General features: G+C 41.6%; 1 protein-coding gene across 1 annotated transcript in view; it reads left to right on the top strand.

Annotated features, from left to right (window-relative positions):
• Positions 1-18196, top strand: part of LOC115473946 (band 4.1-like protein 4B) — a 76948-nt gene extending 58752 nt beyond the window's left edge. The window contains exons 5-8 of the mRNA XM_030209203.1: positions 1233-1300; positions 10443-10547; positions 17602-17717; positions 18126-18196. Of these exons, the coding sequence (XP_030065063.1) occupies positions 1233-1300; positions 10443-10547; positions 17602-17717; positions 18126-18127 (291 nt within the window). The 3' untranslated portion in view covers positions 18128-18196. The remainder of the gene's footprint in view (positions 1-1232; positions 1301-10442; positions 10548-17601; positions 17718-18125) is intronic.
• The last annotated feature ends 1042 nt before the right edge of the window (positions 18197-19238 follow it).

Raw genomic sequence — 19238 nt, 5'->3', positions numbered from 1 at the left:
ATGTTTGTTTATATTATCAGATACACTGTAATTCCTGCTTGTTTTGTAATACCTATTTGTTTTTGAATGTTTTATGCCTTACAGACCAAAGAATGTAGAGTATTATGGTGTTAACCTATGATGTAATTTCATTTCAGTGTCCTTTTTGCATGGGAAATAGGATAATTTTATAGCAGGGCCTTATGTGAAAAGTCCAACAAAAGCACCAATTATAAGCCTATGTATAAAGACAACATAGGCACCTATGTGCCCTTATAAAATAGGCATCCTGAACCAAAGACAGTATTTGATTTGATTTAGATCAGGATTTCCAGTAGTAGTAATTTTCATATACTCTATCCCCCAGATTCTATATAGCGCACTTAGAGATCAGTGTCAAAATCTAGGCATATTCTATAACAACGTGCATAACTTAATTGGCTTAACAAGCTAACCAGCATCGATAACAGCACTTAACAAGCAATAATTAGCTCTAATTGGCAATAATTAGAATTTACACGCACAACTCGCTAAGCGTATTCTGTCATGAGCTGCACCTAAATTGTAATACACATAGTTCAAAAGGGGCATGGCTATGGGCAAGGAAATGGGTGTTTCATGGGCATTCCAAAATTTACACATGCAGTTATAGAATATGGCCCACTGAGCGTAAATCTACGTGGAGGGATTTAGGCCACGTTTTCACTGGCCTAAATGGATGCACATAGTTTTAGGTGCTAGGATTTCTGCCTAAGTGTATTCTATATGCCGCACCTAAATATAGGTGCCACTTATAAAATACGCTTAGGTGGAAAGCTTTACAATGCAAATTTTTTAGGTGCCACATATATAGAATGGCCCGGTGCATGTACCCGTTCCACCCAAACTATGCTCTGGGAATGCCTAGCCATAGCACAAGCATAAGTATATATCAACTTTTTGGTGCATTTACTTAAGTGTATATTCATCTATACAATTTTATAAAAGTTCTTTTTTTGTGTGCAAAACTGGCTTTATATATTGAAAGGCCTTATAAAATTACCCCTATAATGTGCAGCGTGCTCCCATTTTGTACCCATAAAATATATGATCAGAGGATACATAAGAATTTTTAATGAAAGTCAGATTCTCTTTGGAGACGCTTGTGAAGAGGATGCATGTGTTTTAAATGGTGGTTGTTCTATACATAGGTTTGTATCTGTATCTATTTTTGGGCATTAATATTTTAATAAACTAAGAATTTCTTCCAACAGGCTATCAAAGAGGAGACGCCTCTTGTAGATCTCAGTAAGACTCCCAGCCTGCAGGAAACTAACGTGAGGTCTGTCACTTCTCCTTTGTAGAGAAGCAACGAAGTATATATTACATAACTATGAATAAAGACCCAGAACTTTATTTACCAAAGGTGCCCATCAGTAGTATAGTTAGGTCTGACATTTTGGATGGACCCAGAGTCAACATGGGTGGGCACTTGGCATCTTTTTCCCTCCTAACTCCTCCCCACAGGTCCAGCATCCCTCTCCCCCTTCTTCCCCAATGGTCAAGCATCTCTCTCTCGACCTCACCTGACTCAACCTGAAACCCTCCCCCCCTCATGGGTCCAGCATCTCTACCTTGCCCTCAGTCCTCCACATTTGTATGTTTTCACTGGCAGTGATGAAGCCAGACTACCTCCAGCCAGTCTGAAGGCTTTCCTTCTGCCATGCCCTACCCATACATCAATAGGAAGTTGCATCAGAGGAAGCGGGTCACTGAAGAGGGAAGGCCCTCAGGCTAGCCAGAGGCAACCTGGCTTCGTCAATGCCAGTGAAAACCATACAAGTTTGGAGGACCAAGGACAAGGGGCAAATGCCGGTCGGGGAGGGGGGGGGGGCAGGAGAGATACCAAAAAATAACTGTTTTTTGTTTTACTGAGGGACCAAGGTTGGCGCTAAGGAAAAAAGCAGCACCTGGTTGGCCACCAGACTCACCCATATCTACACCCCTGGTGTCCATAAGAATAACCTATGATGAATCTGTCCTCTTTTATTTTCTGTACATTATTTTCTTGAGCTGCTTTTGTCTGGCTAATGCTTTGTCTTTTCATCTGATCTGAAGAATCTTACCTTATAAGATTAAATATTTGTATTTGTCCCAAATAGTTGTATAATTTAATTTTGAGCTGAAAATGAGTGTGACTATCAGCATTTTATTTAGTCATTCCAAAGCGGAGGAGGGGGCAGGGAACATAGTAGATGACGGCAGATAAAGACCTGCATGGTCCATCCAGTCTGCCCATGACAAACTCATATGTGTATACCTTACCTTGAATTTGTACCTGTCCTTTTCAGGGCACAGACCATATAAGTCTGCCCAGCAGTATTTCCCGCCTCCCAACCACCAGTCCCGCCTCCCATCACCGGCTCTGGTACAGACCGTATGCCCTCCCCTATCCTCGCCTCCCAACCACCACCCCCTCTTCCCCCCAACTGCTCCGCCACCCAATTTCAGCTAAGCTTCTGAGGATCCATTCCTTCTGCACAGGATTCCTCTATGCATATCCCACGCATGTTTGAACTCCATTACCGTGCCCGCGGGAGGGCATTCCAAGCGTCCACCACCCTCTCCGTGAAAAAATACTTCCTGACATCTTTCCTGAGTCTGCCCCCCTTCAATCTCATTTCATGTCCTCTCGTTCTACCGCCTTCCCATCTCCGGAAAAGATTCGTTTGCGGATTAATACCTTTCAAATATTTGAACGTCTGTATCATATCACCCCTGTTCTTCCTTTCCTCCAGGGTGTACATGTTCAGGTCAGCAAGCCTCTCTTCATACGTCTTGGAACGCAAATCCCATACTATCCTCGTATCTTTTCTTTGCACCGCTTCCATTTTTTTAACATCCTTCGCAAGATACGGCCTCCAAAACTGAACACAATACTCCAGGTGGGGCCTCACCAACGTCTTATACAGGGGCATTAAAACCTCCTTTCTTCTGCTGGTCACGCCTCTCTCTATACAGCCTAGCAATCTTCTAGCTACTGCCACCGCCTTGTCGCACTGTTTCGTCGCCTTCAGGTCCTCAGATACTATCACCCCAAGATCCCTCTCCCTGTCCGTGCCTATCAGACTCTCCCCGCCTAACACATACGTCTCCCTTGGATTTCTACTCCCCAAGTGCATCACTTTGCATTTCTTCGCATTGAATTTTAATTGCCAAACGTTAGACCATTCTTCTAGCTTCTTCAGATCTTTTTTCATGTTTTCCACACCCTCCGGGGTGTCCACTCTGTTGGAAATCTTGGTGTCATCCGCAAAAAGGCAAACCTTACCTTGTAACCCCTCGGCAATGTCAAGCTAGAGTACATCAGTTACAAAGCTTAAATTTCTTTTTTTTTTTTAATTAAAAAAGTTATTCCCTAATTGGTTTTTGTAACTGTCCACATTAATGAAGAATTTGCAAATATTTTCACTTTGAAATCATACCAGGAAATTGTGTGCACACATATGTACCTTCTATTTGGGGCACACAGTTTTCATGGTTTACAATGTGCTCATGCATTCTGAACTTTCAAAAGTATAACCAACGGTGCCCATCAGTAGTGTAGCCAGGCCTGCTTTGGGAATGCCCCCTCCAACAATGAGTAAGGTTATGCGTGTTCTGGCTGTTTTTTGTAACCGTACGTACATTTAGAACAGACACGTTTTCAGACTTCCATTTCCACAGAAAAACACTGCTTTTACAAGGGAATGATTTTGAAAATTACCCTCCCTAAGTGCAATAAAACGGTGACATCCCATCTTAGTCCAAATGTCCTTGTTATGTTGCAGGAGATGCCACAATGTTTAAAGCACGTCTGGAGCTTTAATATAGAACTGCAGTACTACTGATTTGTTTTTATTCCATAAGGGAGAGAAAGCACACAAGCTGAATTAGAGGAGTTGGAAACTTATCAGCAGTAGCAGCATCACAAGTCAAACCATGTTATAGCTGAAATTGAACAATCTAAAACACTGACCTAGTTTGAAGCTTTTATGATGGTTTTGTTGTCTCTAACTTGTTCTAAACATAGTAACATAGTAGATGACGGCAGAAAAAGACCTGCACGGTCCATCCAGTGTGCCCAACAAGATAAACTCACATGTGCCATTTTTTGTGTATACCTTACCTTGATTTGTACCTGTCTTTTTCAGGGCACAGACCGTATAAGTCTGCCCAGCACTATCCCCACCTCCCAACCACCAGCCCGGCCTCCCACCACCGGCTAAGCTTCTGGGGATCCCTTCCTTCTGAGCAGGATTCCTTTATGTTTATCCCACGCATGTTTGAATTCCGTTACCGTTTTCATCTCCACTACCTCCCGCGGGAGGGCATTCCAAGCATCCACCACCCTCTCCGTGAAAAAATACTTCCTGACATTTTTCTTGAGTCTGCACCCCTTCAATCTCATTTCATGTCCTCTAGTTCTACTGCCTTCTCATCTCTGGAAAAGGTTCGTTTGCGGATTAATACCTTTCAAATATTTGAACGTCTATATCATATCACCCCTGTTTCTCCTTTCCTCCAGGCTATACATGTTCAGGTCAACAAGTCTCTCCTCATACGTCTTGCAACGCAAATCCCATACCATTCTCGTAGCTTTTCTTTGCACCGCTTCCATTTTTTTAACATCCTTCGCAAGATACGGCCTCCAAAATTGAACATAATGCTCCAGGTGGGGCCTCACCAACATCTTATACAGGGGTATTAAAACCTCTTTTCTTCTGCTGGTCACACCTCTCTCTATACAGCCTAGCAATCTTCTAGCTATGGCCACCGTCTTGTCACACTGTTTCGTCTCCTTCAGGTCCTGAGATACTATCACCCCAAGATCCCTCTCCCCGTCCGTACCTATCAGACTCTCACCGACTAACACATACGTCTCCCGTGGATTTCTACTCCCTAAGTGCATCACTTTGCATTTCTTCGCATTGAATTTTAATTGCCAAACGTTAGACCAGTCTTCTAATTTGCCCTTTTGTGTGTATGTGTGTGTACTGTAAGCAATGGGGGGGGGGGGGGGGGGGGGGGAGGGAAGTAGCATAAATCCCTGTAGGGAACCATACTGACCACCCTTACATGCTAAAAACCTACCCTACTGAGTAATAACTTTACTTACCAATTATTGTACCAAAAGTACTTAGTACCTAAGAAATAAAAGTATATAATACAAGGCTACGATAAGCAATTTCTTCTTTATTATGATAGAAATAAAAAGCAAAGACCAGTGAGAAAACAAATGCTAAGCCAGCAGGTTAGACCAGGGGGGGGGGGGGGTGGGAGAGACGGGAGACTGGTACTACCTGATTTCTCAGTTAGAGAAGATCTGCCCCTTTTCTACAGAAGTTATCCTTATATTTATACTGGCTGAAAAACTTGTTTACATGACTTATGTTCAGGTGTTCAATTGTCACATTAGAGTTCCCTTAACTCCTATTTCCAACCACATTTTCCACTAGACCAATACTTCTTGTTTTTGTTTCTATATGCTCTCTCTTATAATATACTTGTAATTTTTCGCACTGTTCCATCACCTCCAGCATTTCAACTGTCACATGTCATGTCTCATGCATCAGAAAAACAGGTCAACTGTCACTAAGTGCAAAAGTTCCCCTTTTATTCTGACATATTTGTCAGATCTGTTTCTTGCCAGCCAATTCACCTTTCTACAGATCACTGCTCCTTATCCGGTTCTTCTGTGACCAGTGGCAAAGAGGCCTGTCCATGCTACTGTTTTAAAGGGGGCTAATTTTGTAACAGTGCATCTACTTAAAGCATATTATATAACGGCATCAAAGCGCTCATGTGCTTTAAAATGTTGGCTATCAGAATTTGTTTCAGTAGCACACAAATGCATAAGTAAAAATTTACTGCTCCTCTGAATAAGGTTTACATTTGTATATGTCCTCTATGGAGGTAATTTGATAAAGAATTTTTCACAGGTTATACATGCATAAAAACCTCTCATAAAGTTACCTTACCTGTACAAGTATGCATCAGTAGGTGTGTATTTGTACTCAACCCAAGTGTAGGTGTTTGGGCAGAGTCTCAAAGCATGCATGCAGATTTTGAAATGCATACCTATATGTGTTCTTCATCCCTTTAATTCTATAAAAGTTGCCAAAAATTATGTGCGCACATTTTGGTGCTCGCCAATTTAATTGAATTTAATTCACTTCTACTCATTGTATTCCACTCAGGGTTTTGTAGACCTCAATCATATCTCTCCTCGTCTGTCTGTTTTCCAAGCTGAAGAGCCCTCACCTCTTTAGCCTTTCCTCATACGAGAGGAATTCCATCCCCTTTATCATTTGGTCGCTCTTCTTTGAACTTTTTCTAATTCCGCTATATTTGTTATGAGATCCGGTGACCAGAACTGAATGCAATACTCAAGGTGAGGTCTACACCATGGAGTGATATAACAAAATTTCAGTGTGTTGGAATATTCCCTGGGTCACTGTCAAGATTTTTTTCCACTTTATTTATACTTTACAAATAAGTAAAAATAAAAGCAAACATAGGCAAATACAAAAACATATTGCCATCAATCACATCAAGGTAATAGAAGACACTAAAATGGAAAAGAAGATGTTTGGCGTTGGTATTGTAGCAATGGACATCTGAATGGTTTGGAATGAAATATTATTCAAATTCTGACCAAACCAAAGAAATGTCCTCACTTCAGATATCAACACCAATAACAAAGTTTCAGTGCTGTGGAAACTGTGAAAACCATGCTGAGAATCATGCAACAAATGCCACCTGTTAAATAATCTGATAACTGGAATCTCACCACAAATTCAACAATTTTATAAGAACTAGTATATTTGCAACAAGCCTAAAACCTACAATTTGCAACAAGCCAAAAACCTACAATAAATCGGCATCAGCCTTTTTGGGAATGGGAGTAAGGACAATTTTACTCATGGATTGGGAAAACCATCCTAACTTTAGCATTGTATTGATAAAGAAAGCTAGCCAATCTAGCAATTCTAAAGGTAGATATTTTAACAAAAAGGAGGATACATTATCTAAAGGACAGCCAGTATTCAATAGCCTATTTATTAGAAGACATAACATAAGAATAGCCATACTGGGTCAGACCAATGTTCCATCTAGCCCAGTATCCTGCTTCCAATAGTGGTTAATCCATGTCACATGTACTTGGCAGAAACCCAATTAGTAGCAACATTCCATGCTACCAATCCCGGAACAAGCAATGGCTTCCCCCATATCCATCTCAATAACAGACTATGGACTTTTCCTCCAGAAACTCGTCCAAACATTTTTTAAATCTAGATATCCTAACCTCTGTTACTACATCCTCCAGCAGCGAGTTCAGAGCTTAACTATTCTTTGAGTGAAAAAATATTTCCTCCTATTTATTTTAAGTGTATTTCCATGTAACTACATTGAGTGTCCCATGATCTTTGTACTTTTTGAAAGAGTGAAAAATCGATTCACTTTTACTCGTTCTATACCATTCAGGATTTTATAGACCTCAGTTTTCCAAGCTGAAGAGCCCTAACCTCTTTAGCCTTTCCTCATATGGAAGGAGTCCCATCCCCTTTATCATTTTGGTTGCTCTTCTTTGAACCTTTTCTAATTCCTCTATATCTGATTTTTAGATACAGTGACCAGAATTGAATGCAATATTCAAGGTGAGGTCACATCATGGAGTGATACTGAGGCATTCTAATATTATTGAATTTATTTTTCATCCCTTTCCTAATAATTCCTAGCATCCTTTTTGCTTTGTTGGCATTGCCGCATACTGGGCAGAAGATTTCAGTGTATTGTCTACAATGACACCTAGATCTTGTTCTTGAATGCTGACTCCTAACATGGACCCTAGCATAACGTAACTATGATTCAGATTTTTCTTCCTGATATGCATCAAAGTCTCGGGGGGGGGGGGGGGGGGGGGGAAGATGGGTGCACAAGCAGACCATTTCCTATCTACTGGAATATCTAACACTTCATCAGAAATGCATAAATTGTAATCAAGCAGCCAGTCAGTACAAGATTACAGTAATCCAAAGTAGCCAGTCATATTTTTAGGATATCCACAATGAATATGCATTAGAAAAATTTGCATGCAGTGGAGGCAGTGTATTCAAATTGATCTCATGAATATTCTTTGTGGATATCCTGGAAACCTGACTGACTGGGGTTCCCCAAGGACAGGTTTGGATCGTTGGTGTATCTCAATAGCATGTGTAGATGGATGGCTAGGGGGAGATTATATTAGAGGCAATGGTAACTTCTGGTCTGTGTAACTGTAATACAGGAGTGGTTGTAGAGAGTATAGATGAGTATATCTGGGGATAATTCTATGTGTGTGTATCAACTAGTGCAGGGGTAGACTACCACAGGCCTTGAGGTCTACAGCATAGTCGAGTTTTCAAGATTTCCACAATAAATATGCATGGGATTGATTTGCATGTACTGCTTCCATTGTATGCAGATCAATCTTGTGCATATTCATTGTGAAAATGAAACAGGGTTGTGGCCCTCCAGGACCATGGTTGTCCACCCCTGAACTAGTGTATATTCGTCTCTAGACATTCTCTCCTCTGTTTCCCCCCCCCCCCCCCCTCCATACTCACTCCTTCAGCCTTCCATTCACCCCTACAACTTCTCCCTTCACCTCTTTTTTTCTCTCCTCTTAAAGTTCTTTTACAATGGCTTTGGAATATTTGTCTACAGTGACTTGAAAGAACAGTTTCTTAATGATAGTTTGCAAGAGGAAAAAACTATTTTATTCAGGACATGGAAGAACATAATGTAACCTGTTTCAAGACGCTGAAGGCACTGAATTGTTTTTGCCTTCTGGTGATAAAAGGCATTGGTTTAACCTTGCATGTAGAGAAGAAGCAAGAAGGATTCTTTCAGGGGCTCCTGTTGCTGTCATGCCACCACTTTCATGTCCTTGTTGATGGAGGTTAGTGAGGGGATAAAAAGGAGCTGGTAATAGGTTTCTATGATAATGAGTTTAACCTATTTGTTATTTAGACTTGCATTACCCTTTTTTTCTATGGGCAAACTGAAGATGAGTACTGGCAACCAATGTACATTTATCCCCAGGCTGTTATAAGCCAAGAAGTATGTGAATCCAGCTGAGTGTTTTCACTCAGTTCCCCACGTGAGAGGATCACTGTTCTTTCTCTTGCATGTACTTTAGAAAACTGTTATTGAATATTTACAAAATCCAGGCTATTTGTTTTCTCTCCCTGCATTTACAAGCGCTAGTGAAAAAGGCAGAGTATGAAATTCAGGACTTATTTTAGCAAGGAAACCTGTATATGTAGCTATAAAATATGATTGCATGCTACACAAGCCTCCCTGTAGTTTTATGAAGGAAGCAGGGCTAGCCCAATTGTTAAGCAAACTAGGTTGGTCACCTAGGGCAGCAGATTCTTGGGGGAGGGGCAGCAAAGAGCCCCTGCTGCCAAAGCAAAGGAATAGATTTTGACAGCTTCTCAAACTCATCAGTGCATTATTTTTACCTGCAGGAAAAACAGGCAGTATTCCAATAGCCATTTGCCCTTATAAATGATTTTTGGAAATAGCTCTTATGTTGTATGAATTTATAACACAAAGTTTAATATTTAAAAGTTTGATGTTCAAATGTGTTTTTCTAGGATTGTGCTAGAAGCAATGGTGTTCTAATGAGGTGATCATGAATCTTGAGTTTAATGATCAAAATATTGGGGGGTGGCAGGAAGTTGCTAGGAGTATAAAAGTTAATTGAGAGGGGGTGCATGGCAGAAGTTTTGTCTAGGATACCTAATACTTTTCAACTGGCTCTGAAGCAGAGAAAGGTTCACATCCATTAAAAAAATGATTTTGATTTTTCAAGTTCATTAAATTTCCTGTACAAGCTCAGATAAAACAAACTTCTTAGAGAAGAAATGTGTAAACTTTACAGATAAAAAAAATTGTTTTGCTGTTATCTAGAGACTTTAATTAAATATCATTTATTTTAAAACGTATTCTACTTAATACACACATATTTGCTTTTCATTTTGCCCAAGTAATCATAATGTAATAATGATGCTTTACACAGCTGAACTAAATTACAGTATCTTTGCATTTTGAGTTTGTTTAACAAATATCAGAGCCTCAAGGGGCTCGTCCTTGTCTTGTAAATGTTAATCCCTGTTCTTCCAGGAAATGAGAATTCTTGATGCAAAGTGGAATTTATGTATTTCATCTAAAACATGTCTTTTCATGTTGCATAGATATTTTAATTCATTTGTATATACATTGTTATTCAGTATTTAAATGCTGGCCAGGCCAGGGATTAGAAATTGATAGTGTGACTAAAACAACAGTAAGCATACACTTCTGAATTCTCAGTTCAATTCTGGCAAAGCAATTAGTGCAGTATCTTTTGATGAGGAATGATCTGAATGACTAAAATCAGACCTTTTCATTTTCAGAAGCCCAGCCCCTATACGAGCAGACACAGCACAGTCCTCTGGATCTTCAGGGAAGCAGGAAATTAAACCTCCGCGTTTGAAGAAGTTAACTCGACAGTACAGCTTGTAAGTCCATAACTGCTGTCTGTGATCAACAATAACTCAGACTTACTTCTAAGGTGATTAACGCGTTCTCCATAAATAAGCAGAATGTAATTATCAGAATGGAATAAACTTCCTGAGCCCTTACGCCAAGCCCCTCCCTACCCATCTTCAAATCTTTGCTCAAAGCCCACCTCTTCAATGTTGCTTTCGGCACCTAACCTTTATACCTTTCAGGAAATCTAGACTGCCCCTATTTGACTGACTGTACATTTGTCCTTTAGATTGTAAGCTCCTTTGAGCAGGGAATGTCCTTCTATGTTAAATTGTACAGCGTTGCGTAACCCTAGTAGCGCTTTAGAAAGCGTCCATATGTAAAGTAGTAGTAGTAGTAATTAGATGTACAAATGGGTGATGTCTTCTGACAGTGCTGGGACAAAACTGCTCTTCGAAAGCACAGCACTAGTGGAAAATTCTGAGCATGCACGGCATGTCCCCTCAGTTTTTAGTCTGATGATCAAATGCAAAAGCAAAGCTCCCAATATTTTAAAGTTTTCCTCGTCCTCTTTAGTCTTCCAATGTTCTTCATTGTTTGTCTTTCTGGTTTAAAAAAATTGGACATGTGGATATTAATTTATCTAAGGGTGTAAGGAATTTCATGGTTTTTTTGGATCCCCAGTTCATCTTAGACTAGAGGATATCCCATATGTTTTCTGCAACTTTTTTAAAAAATTACGAATGGTGTGGAGATGGTGCATTCTTTGGGATGGACCCCCTTTTAGTCTATATTTCAGGCTTATTTGTTGCCCTGTTTAGATTGTCTTAAGGTCTTGTGCATCTCCCTCCCTTTGAGGCTGCTGAACAGGTTTCAGGTTTTCAGCAGCCTGGGCCATTTAGACTCCTTACATGGGTCTTAGGTTTTTCTGTGTACTCTTTAGTGGTTACCAGTAGAAGCTTGAGTTCAATTTAAAATTTTGGTGTTGGTTTTCTGGGGAGTGTGATGTGCAGGCCTGTTAGTATACTCTGGCAAGGTCATTATGTTTCAGTCAGGAAATATTAATGTCCATATCCTCTATTAGGGTATGAAAGAGGTTGAGAATACAGGCGAGTGTTTTCTAGCATGACCTTGACCCTGTAGAATAGGTTGCCAATAGAGCTTAGTCAGGAGATAAATTATATTATCTTTTATAAGCAGCTAGCTTGGCTATTCCTACAGTGAAACTGTAATTACTACTACTACTGCTACTACTAACTAGCATTTCTAAAGCGCTACTAGGGTTACGCAGCGCTGTACAATTTAAACATAGAAGGACAGTCCCTGCTCAAAGAGCTTACAATCTAAAAGACAAGTGAACAATCTGGAGGACGAGTGAACAGATAATCTGATAGGGTGGATAGATTGGAGGACGAGTGAGCAGTTAATCTGATAGGGTGGATAGATTGGGCCATTTCATATTTCTAGAGCGGTTAGGCGCCGAAGGCAGCATTGAAAAGGTGAGTTTTAAGCAGAGATTTGAAGATGGGTAGGGAGGGGGCATGGCGTATGGGTGAGGGAAGATTGTTCCAGGCATAGGGCGAGGCAAGGCAGAATGAGCGAAGCCTGGAGTTGGCAGTAGTGGAGAAGGGTACTGAGAGAAGGGCTTTGTCCTGTGAGCGGAGGTTGCGGGCGGGAACATAGGGGGAGATGAGGGTGGAGAGGTAGTGAGGAGCCGCAGACTGAGTGCATTTGTAGGTAAGGAGGAGGAGCTTGAATTGTATGCGATATCTGATCGGAAGCCAATGAAGTGATTTGAGGAGAGGGGTGATATGAGTATATCGGTTTTGGCGGAATATAAGACATGCAGCAGCATGCTGAACGGATTGAAGGGGGGATAGGTGGCCGAGTGGGAGGCCGGTGAGGAGTAAGTTGCAGTAATCAAGGCGAGAGGTAATGAGAGCGTGGACGAGAGTTCTGGTGGTATGCTCAGAGAGGAAAGGGCGAATTTTGCTGATGTTGAAGAGGAAGAAGCGACAGGTCTTGGCAGTCTGTTGGATATGCGCAGAGAAGGAGAGGGAGGAGTCGAAGATGACTCCGAGGTTGCGGGCAGATGGGACGGGGAGGATGAGGGTGTTATCAACAGAGATAGAGAGTGGAGGAAGAGGAGAGGTGGGTTTAGGAGGAAAGACGAGGAGCTCGGTCTTGGACATGTTCAGCTTCAGGTGGCGGTTGGACATCCATGCCGCAATGTCGGATAAACAGGCCGATACCTTGGCCTGGGTCTCCGCGGTGATGTCAGGTGTGGAGAGGTATAGCTGGGTGTCATCAGCATAAAGATGATATTGAAAACCATGAGACGAGATCAGCGAGCCCAGGGAAGAGGTGTAGATTGAGAAGAGAAGGGGTCCAAGGACAGATCCCTGGGGAACTCCAACGGATAGTGGGATGGGAGTGGAGGAAGATCCATGGGAGTGTACCCTGAAGGTGCGGTGGGAGAGATAAGAGGAGAACCAGGAGAGGACAGGGCCTTGGAACCCAAAAGAGGACAGCGTGGCAAGAAGTAAATCATGATTGACAGTGTCAAACGCGGCGGAAAGATCGAGGAGGATGAGGATGGAGTAGTGACCTCTGGATTTGGCCAGGAGCAGGTCATTGCAAACTTTAGAGAGTGCCGTTTCAGTCGAGTGCAGGGGGCGAAAACCGGATTGAAGTGGATCGAGGATGGCATGAGAGGAGAGAAAATCAAGGCAGCGGCTATGAACAGCACGCTCAAGTAATTTGGAAAGGAAGGGTAAAAGAGAGATGGGGCGGTAGTTGGAGGGGCAGGTGGGTAAACAACCAAACTCTGCTTTGCTTTACTGCGTTATCTTTATATATTTGATTATTTTGTGGAATTTGATAGTTGTACATGGTTTTTATATTGATTGTGTGGTTTGATATACTATATGGAGGGTTATTATTGTACATTGCTTTTTTATACTGTATGGAGGGTTCTTATTGTACATTGCATTGGCTAAGTGCAGTTTGTGGTCAGGAAGGTAGTCTGTAAGCTTTTATAAATTGTAAATGTTATTGATAAAAAGACATTATTTTAAGTGTTTGTATGGTATATGGTTACAAGTTACCCTGGTGAACTTTATAAAATTTATATAGTGTAGGGTTCCAAAAGCCATATTTGTCTATGAGAAAACTGGATTCTTTTTAGGTTGTGATACCTTTTATTGAATAAAAGTGCCCCATGACTCAGAGGGCTATGCTGTAGGGTCACCCATATCAGACAGGCATCTGAGGAAAAACCAGATGAATTGTGTCCCAAACCTGCTAGAGGGCCAAGATGGTGCTAAAAGAGGTTGTCTTGGACAGAGCTCCGTGATCAATATCTGGTTCTGAGATGGGGAAGAAAAAAAGAAAGCTCAGACTTACACGTCCATGCCCGAAGACCCTCCCCACATTGTCCTGCCAGCTTTTGAGAATCACAGTGTCTGTCCAGTAACAGAAGGAAGTATGGCTGTGAGTGGCCCTGAGAGGTTGGACAGAGCTTGGACTATACAGTGGTGGAAATAAGTATTTGATCCCTTGCTGATTTTGTAAGTTTGCCCACTGACAAAGACATGAGCAGCCCATAATTGAAGGGTAGGTTATTGGTAACAGTGAGAGATAGCACATCACAAATTAAATCCGGAAAATCACATTGTGGAAAGTATATGAATTTATTTGCATTCTGCAGAGGGAAATAAGTATTTAATCCCTCTGGCAAACAAGACCTAATACTTGGTGGCAAAACCCTTGTTGGCAAGCACAGCGGTCAGACGTCTTCTGTAGTTGATGATGAGGTTTGCACACATGTCAGGAGGAATTTTGGTCCACTCCTCTTTGCAGATCATCTCTAAATCATTAAGAGTTCTGGGCTGTCGCTTGGCAACTCGCAGCTTCAGCTCCCTCCATAAGTTTTCAATGGGATTAAGGTCTGGTGACTGGCTAGGCCACTCCATGACCCTAATGTGCTTCTTCCTGAGCCACTCCTTTGTTGCCTTGGCTGTATGTTTTGGGTCATTGTCGTGCTGGAAGACCCAGCCACGACCTATTTTTAAGGCCCTGGCGGAGGGAAGGAGGTTGTCACTCAGAATTGTACGGTACATGGCCCCATCCATTCTCCCATTGATGCGGTGAAGTAGTCCTGTGCCCTTAGCAGAGAAACACCCCCAAAACATAACATTTCCACCTCCATGCTTGACAGTGGGGACGGTGTTCTTTGGGTCATAGGCAGCATTTCTCTTCCTCCAAACACGGCGAGTTGAGTTCATGCCAAAGAGCTCAATTTTTGTCTCATCTGACCACAGCACCTTCTCCCAATCACTCTCGGCATCATCCAGGTGTTCACTGGCAAACTTCAGACGGGCCGTCAAATGTGCCTTCCGGAGCAGGGGGACCTTGCGGGCACTGCAGGATTGCAATCCGTTATGTCGTAATGTGTTACCAATGGTTTTCGTGGTGACAGTGGTCCCAGCTGCCTTGAGATCATTGACAAGTTCCCCCCTTGTAGTTGTAGGCTGATTTCTAACCTTCCTCATGATCAAGGATACCCCACGAGGTGAGATTTTGCGTGGAGCCCCAGATCTTTGTCGATTGACAGTCATTTTGTACTTCTTCCATTTTCTTACTATGGCACCAACAGTTGTCTCCTTCTCGCCCAGCGTCTTACTGATGGTTTTGTAGCCCATTCCAGCCTTGTGCAGGTGTATGATCTTGTCCCTGACATCCTTAGACAGCTCCTTGCTCTTGGCCATTTTGTAGAGGTTAGAGTCTGACTGATTCACTGAGTCTGTGGACAGGTGTCTTTCATACAGGTGACCATTGCCGACAGCTGTCTGTCATGCAGGTAACGAGTTGATTTGGAGCATCTACCTGGTCTGTAGGGGCCAGATCTCTTACTGGTTGGTGGGGGATCAAATACTTATTTCCCTCTGCAGAATGCAAATAAATTCATATACTTTCCACAATGTGATTTTCCGGATTTAATTTGTGATGTGCTATCTCTCACTGTTACCAATAACCTACCCTTCAATTATGGGCTGCTCATGTCTTTGTCAGTGGGCAAACTTACAAAATCAGCAAGGAATCAAATACTTATTTCCACCACTGTATGTTGGCTAGACTGACATGTGAAATGCACTTCTGCAACCCAGAATCAATCCGGCTGGAAGTTCGGGAGGACTGTCTGTCCGAGAAGGAATACAGTTTGCTGCTTCCATGGAGGGGAACATCCTGGCAGCCTGTTCCCCAGTTTAGGGGAATAGGAGGAGCATTTGAGTGGAATAAATGGTGTCATTGACTTGGGGTCACCTTATTTCCTCTGCTGGTTAGCTGAATCTAGATGCGGGAAGATCTGAAGTAATTTTGGACCAGCTATGAGACGCCTTTCAGATAATGGACTCTACTGGTGACATCTTTAATTATCCACTTCTTAATTATGGTATTATTGTCAATCTCAATCTGGATGACTGTCCAGAGTTTGTGTGCCTGGAAAATGGTCAGCATAAAGTGACTGGATTTGATGTTTCTTCTGGAGAATTCCATAGAGTTAGTGACTTTTATGCACCTTATTGCTAACCTTTCTGTTGGAATCTGATCAGATTATGATTTGAACTTATGCCATGGACATGTGAGGGACCTGTTTATGGGAGCATTGTTCAGTGCTTTTTTGGACCCAACTCAGAAGAAGGGACTTATTGGATTTAAATCCTTGAATCTTGGCTTATGCTGGGAAAAGAAATTTTGCCTCTATGCAGGGGTGTGCTGGTAAATTTTTAACAACAGGCTCTTTCTCCGGACGTAGCCAGCTCTGCATTTGGAAGGGCCAGGGGTGGCCGGGGGGGGGGGGGGGGGGAGGGAACAACACTTGCCTCTCTCTCCTCCCTCCTTTCGTGCGGGCACGCTAGGCATACCTTTGCTGGCAGCCAATAAATGGACTGCCACCACTCCCAACGTCTTGCTTTGAGCAGCATGCTGGAACTTCTCTTACATGCTCGAGAAGTCCCAGACTGCTGCCCAGAGCTGGAAACAAGGAGCGGGGAGCAGCAGTAGTCTATTTACTTGGCTGGCAGGGCTCAGCATCCCCACCAGCAAAGTAAAAGATAATTCAGCAGGGGACCCAAGCCCACATTTTGGGAGCCAGTTGTTAAAGTAGCCATGGAGGGCCCTACTTTAACAACCGGCTCCCAAAATTCTTAAAAACTTAACAACCGGCTCTTGCGAGCCTGTGAGAGCCTGCTCCAGCACACCACTGCCTCTATGTTATGTTTTTTTTTCTTTTCTTATATTGATTTACCTTATTCTTGGTCCTTCTGTTTTGAATATTTCCTGTTTGTTTTAATTTTACTTCTATCATTCAATTTGAATTACTGAATGTATAATATATTAAATTTTATACATAAAACGTTTATTGGATAAAGCAAGAATTATGGGAGCATTGTTCAGTGCTTTTTTGGACCCAACTCAGAAGAAGGGACTTATTGGCTTTAAATCCTTGAATCTTGGCTTATGCTGGGAAAAGAAATTTTGCCTCTATGTTATGTTTTTTTTTCTTTTCTTATATTGATTTACCTTATTCTTGGTCCTTCTGTTTTGAATATTTCCTGTTTGTTTTAATTTTACTTCTATCATTCAATTTGAATTACTGAATGTATAATATATTAAATTTTATACATAAAATGTTTATTGGATAAAGCAAGAATTATCCAAAAAGGGGCAAACAGGTATTGGGGAGGGCGAACATATAGAACTTTCAAGACCACTTATCTCTCTGTATGGATTTGACAAGGCAGAAGAAAAGTGTTTGTACCATGATAGCATTCTACAGAAAGACCTTGGTGGTCTTAAAAATCTATATCAGACAATAAACAATATCACAATTTACAAAAAATACTTAAAGATTCTAGTGTTTTTTTTTAATTTACAGTAACTGCAAAGATTGTATTGCAGACATATAGATAATGGTGAAAACAAAAGGATTCTGTATGCTATAAGGCAAATAGTTTTGCCTAGAATTTACTTCCTAAATCACAGGAAATGTAATAACTAACTTCATCACTAATCCCACAGTGATGAAGATGACCTTCCTCCAGCACTGGCGGCGACTGTAGCAATGGAAGCAGCTGCAACATCACAAAAAGCTGAAATGCCACAAGTTTCTGACAGAGAGTTCCAGCTGTCACCTTGTAAGAAGGTATAGTATGGAAACATAGTGGTCAATTAATATAAAGACAGATGACTGGTTAGGTATGGAGACTGGAGTAAAAGGACAAATCAATTATATATTCTTTCAAGATAAAGTACTATAATGTAATCAGCCAGAAGGGTTGGGGAGTGAAGAGTCTTCAGTACAAATCAATCTAGATCTAGAGTCTAGACATAGGCACAGTGCTAGCATATCCACATGTTCAATTACTGACTAAAATCCTATATATTTTTTTTGCTTCCTATCCAATTTTGTGTTGAATAAGCTACTTGTAGTGAATTTACTTTTACTCAGACTGCAGATTCTAGTGTAATGAAGCCAGTTTCACATATCCTGTGTCTAGAAAGATGTGCAATATATTTACAAGCAACATTTTTTCTGCATTTAGAGCCCCACAAACATAGGCAGTTCATTTTCTTTGGAACCTGGTGACCTACTGATGGATTTCACAGAAGCTACACCTATGGTAAATAATTTGTTTGCACTGTTGTGATTGATTTGAGATTACATATTTACAAGCAAGGATAAGGCTAAAATACTCCTAGTATTGCTTAGGAAATAGAAATGAAGTACCAAATTAGCTGGTCAAATATAAAATTATTTAAACTATTCTTTGTTTGCTGACACAGTAGTCCCATTCTTCTTAATGAAATATGAAAGATGCAGTAACATTGTAGACAGACCAGAAGCGTCCATATGTAAAGCCTTTACATAATGGGACTGTGCAAATTCCAGCTGTATGTGAAAGAGCTGGAATTTGCACAGTCCCAATCATTTCAGAGAGAGGGAGAACGTAGCCAGCCTGACACAGAGGACACACTGCTTTAAGGGGATCTTTTCCTATGCCGCAGTAGCATTTTTAGATCACGGTAGAAATCAGCTGGCAGTAAATGCCAAGACGCCCATGGGCATCTCAGTGTTTGCCACCAGCTGATTTGTCTACTGCTAGCTAAAAATGCTACCGTGGCTTAGTAAAAGACCCCCTAAGAGAGAGAGAGAGAGATGGAAAACAGGAGGTTGCTAAGAGTTGTAGTTCCAAGACTAACAGAGCAGGAGACTGCTGGAAGTTGTAGTCCCAGAAGGTCTTAACCTAAAGCCAGTCAGAAGAATGTGATAATTACTGAGAAATATGAGGCACACTAATTATGGATTTACATAGACCAGAGTTTCTCTTGGGAGAACCCATTGCCAGGAACAGGAAACTGGCAGAAAAAAATAGAAAAATGCCAGGGAAGCAGAGGCACAACCAGAGGAGGCCAGGATGCCCATGGACTATCAAAGCTGTTGGGATTATCCATGTCAGAAAGCTTGTGATCCTGCTAAAGTTAGGGATTAGCAGTATGCCAGGTCATCAAAGGAATGTTTCTGCTGTATAGAGTTTGACAGTTTGTGCTTAAATGCTTGCTCTGTATGTCTGAAGTATCATGATGCCTGAAATGCTGTATGAAGAATCAAATATTAAAGGGGAAGTGCTTGGTCAGGCTGGAGGTTTGGGTGATTT

The sequence above is a fragment of the Microcaecilia unicolor genome, chromosome 1 (genome assembly GCF_901765095.1).
Source record: "Microcaecilia unicolor chromosome 1, aMicUni1.1, whole genome shotgun sequence".
NCBI lineage: Eukaryota > Metazoa > Chordata > Amphibia > Gymnophiona > Siphonopidae > Microcaecilia > Microcaecilia unicolor.
This window is presented reverse-complemented; position numbering and strand designations above follow the sequence as displayed.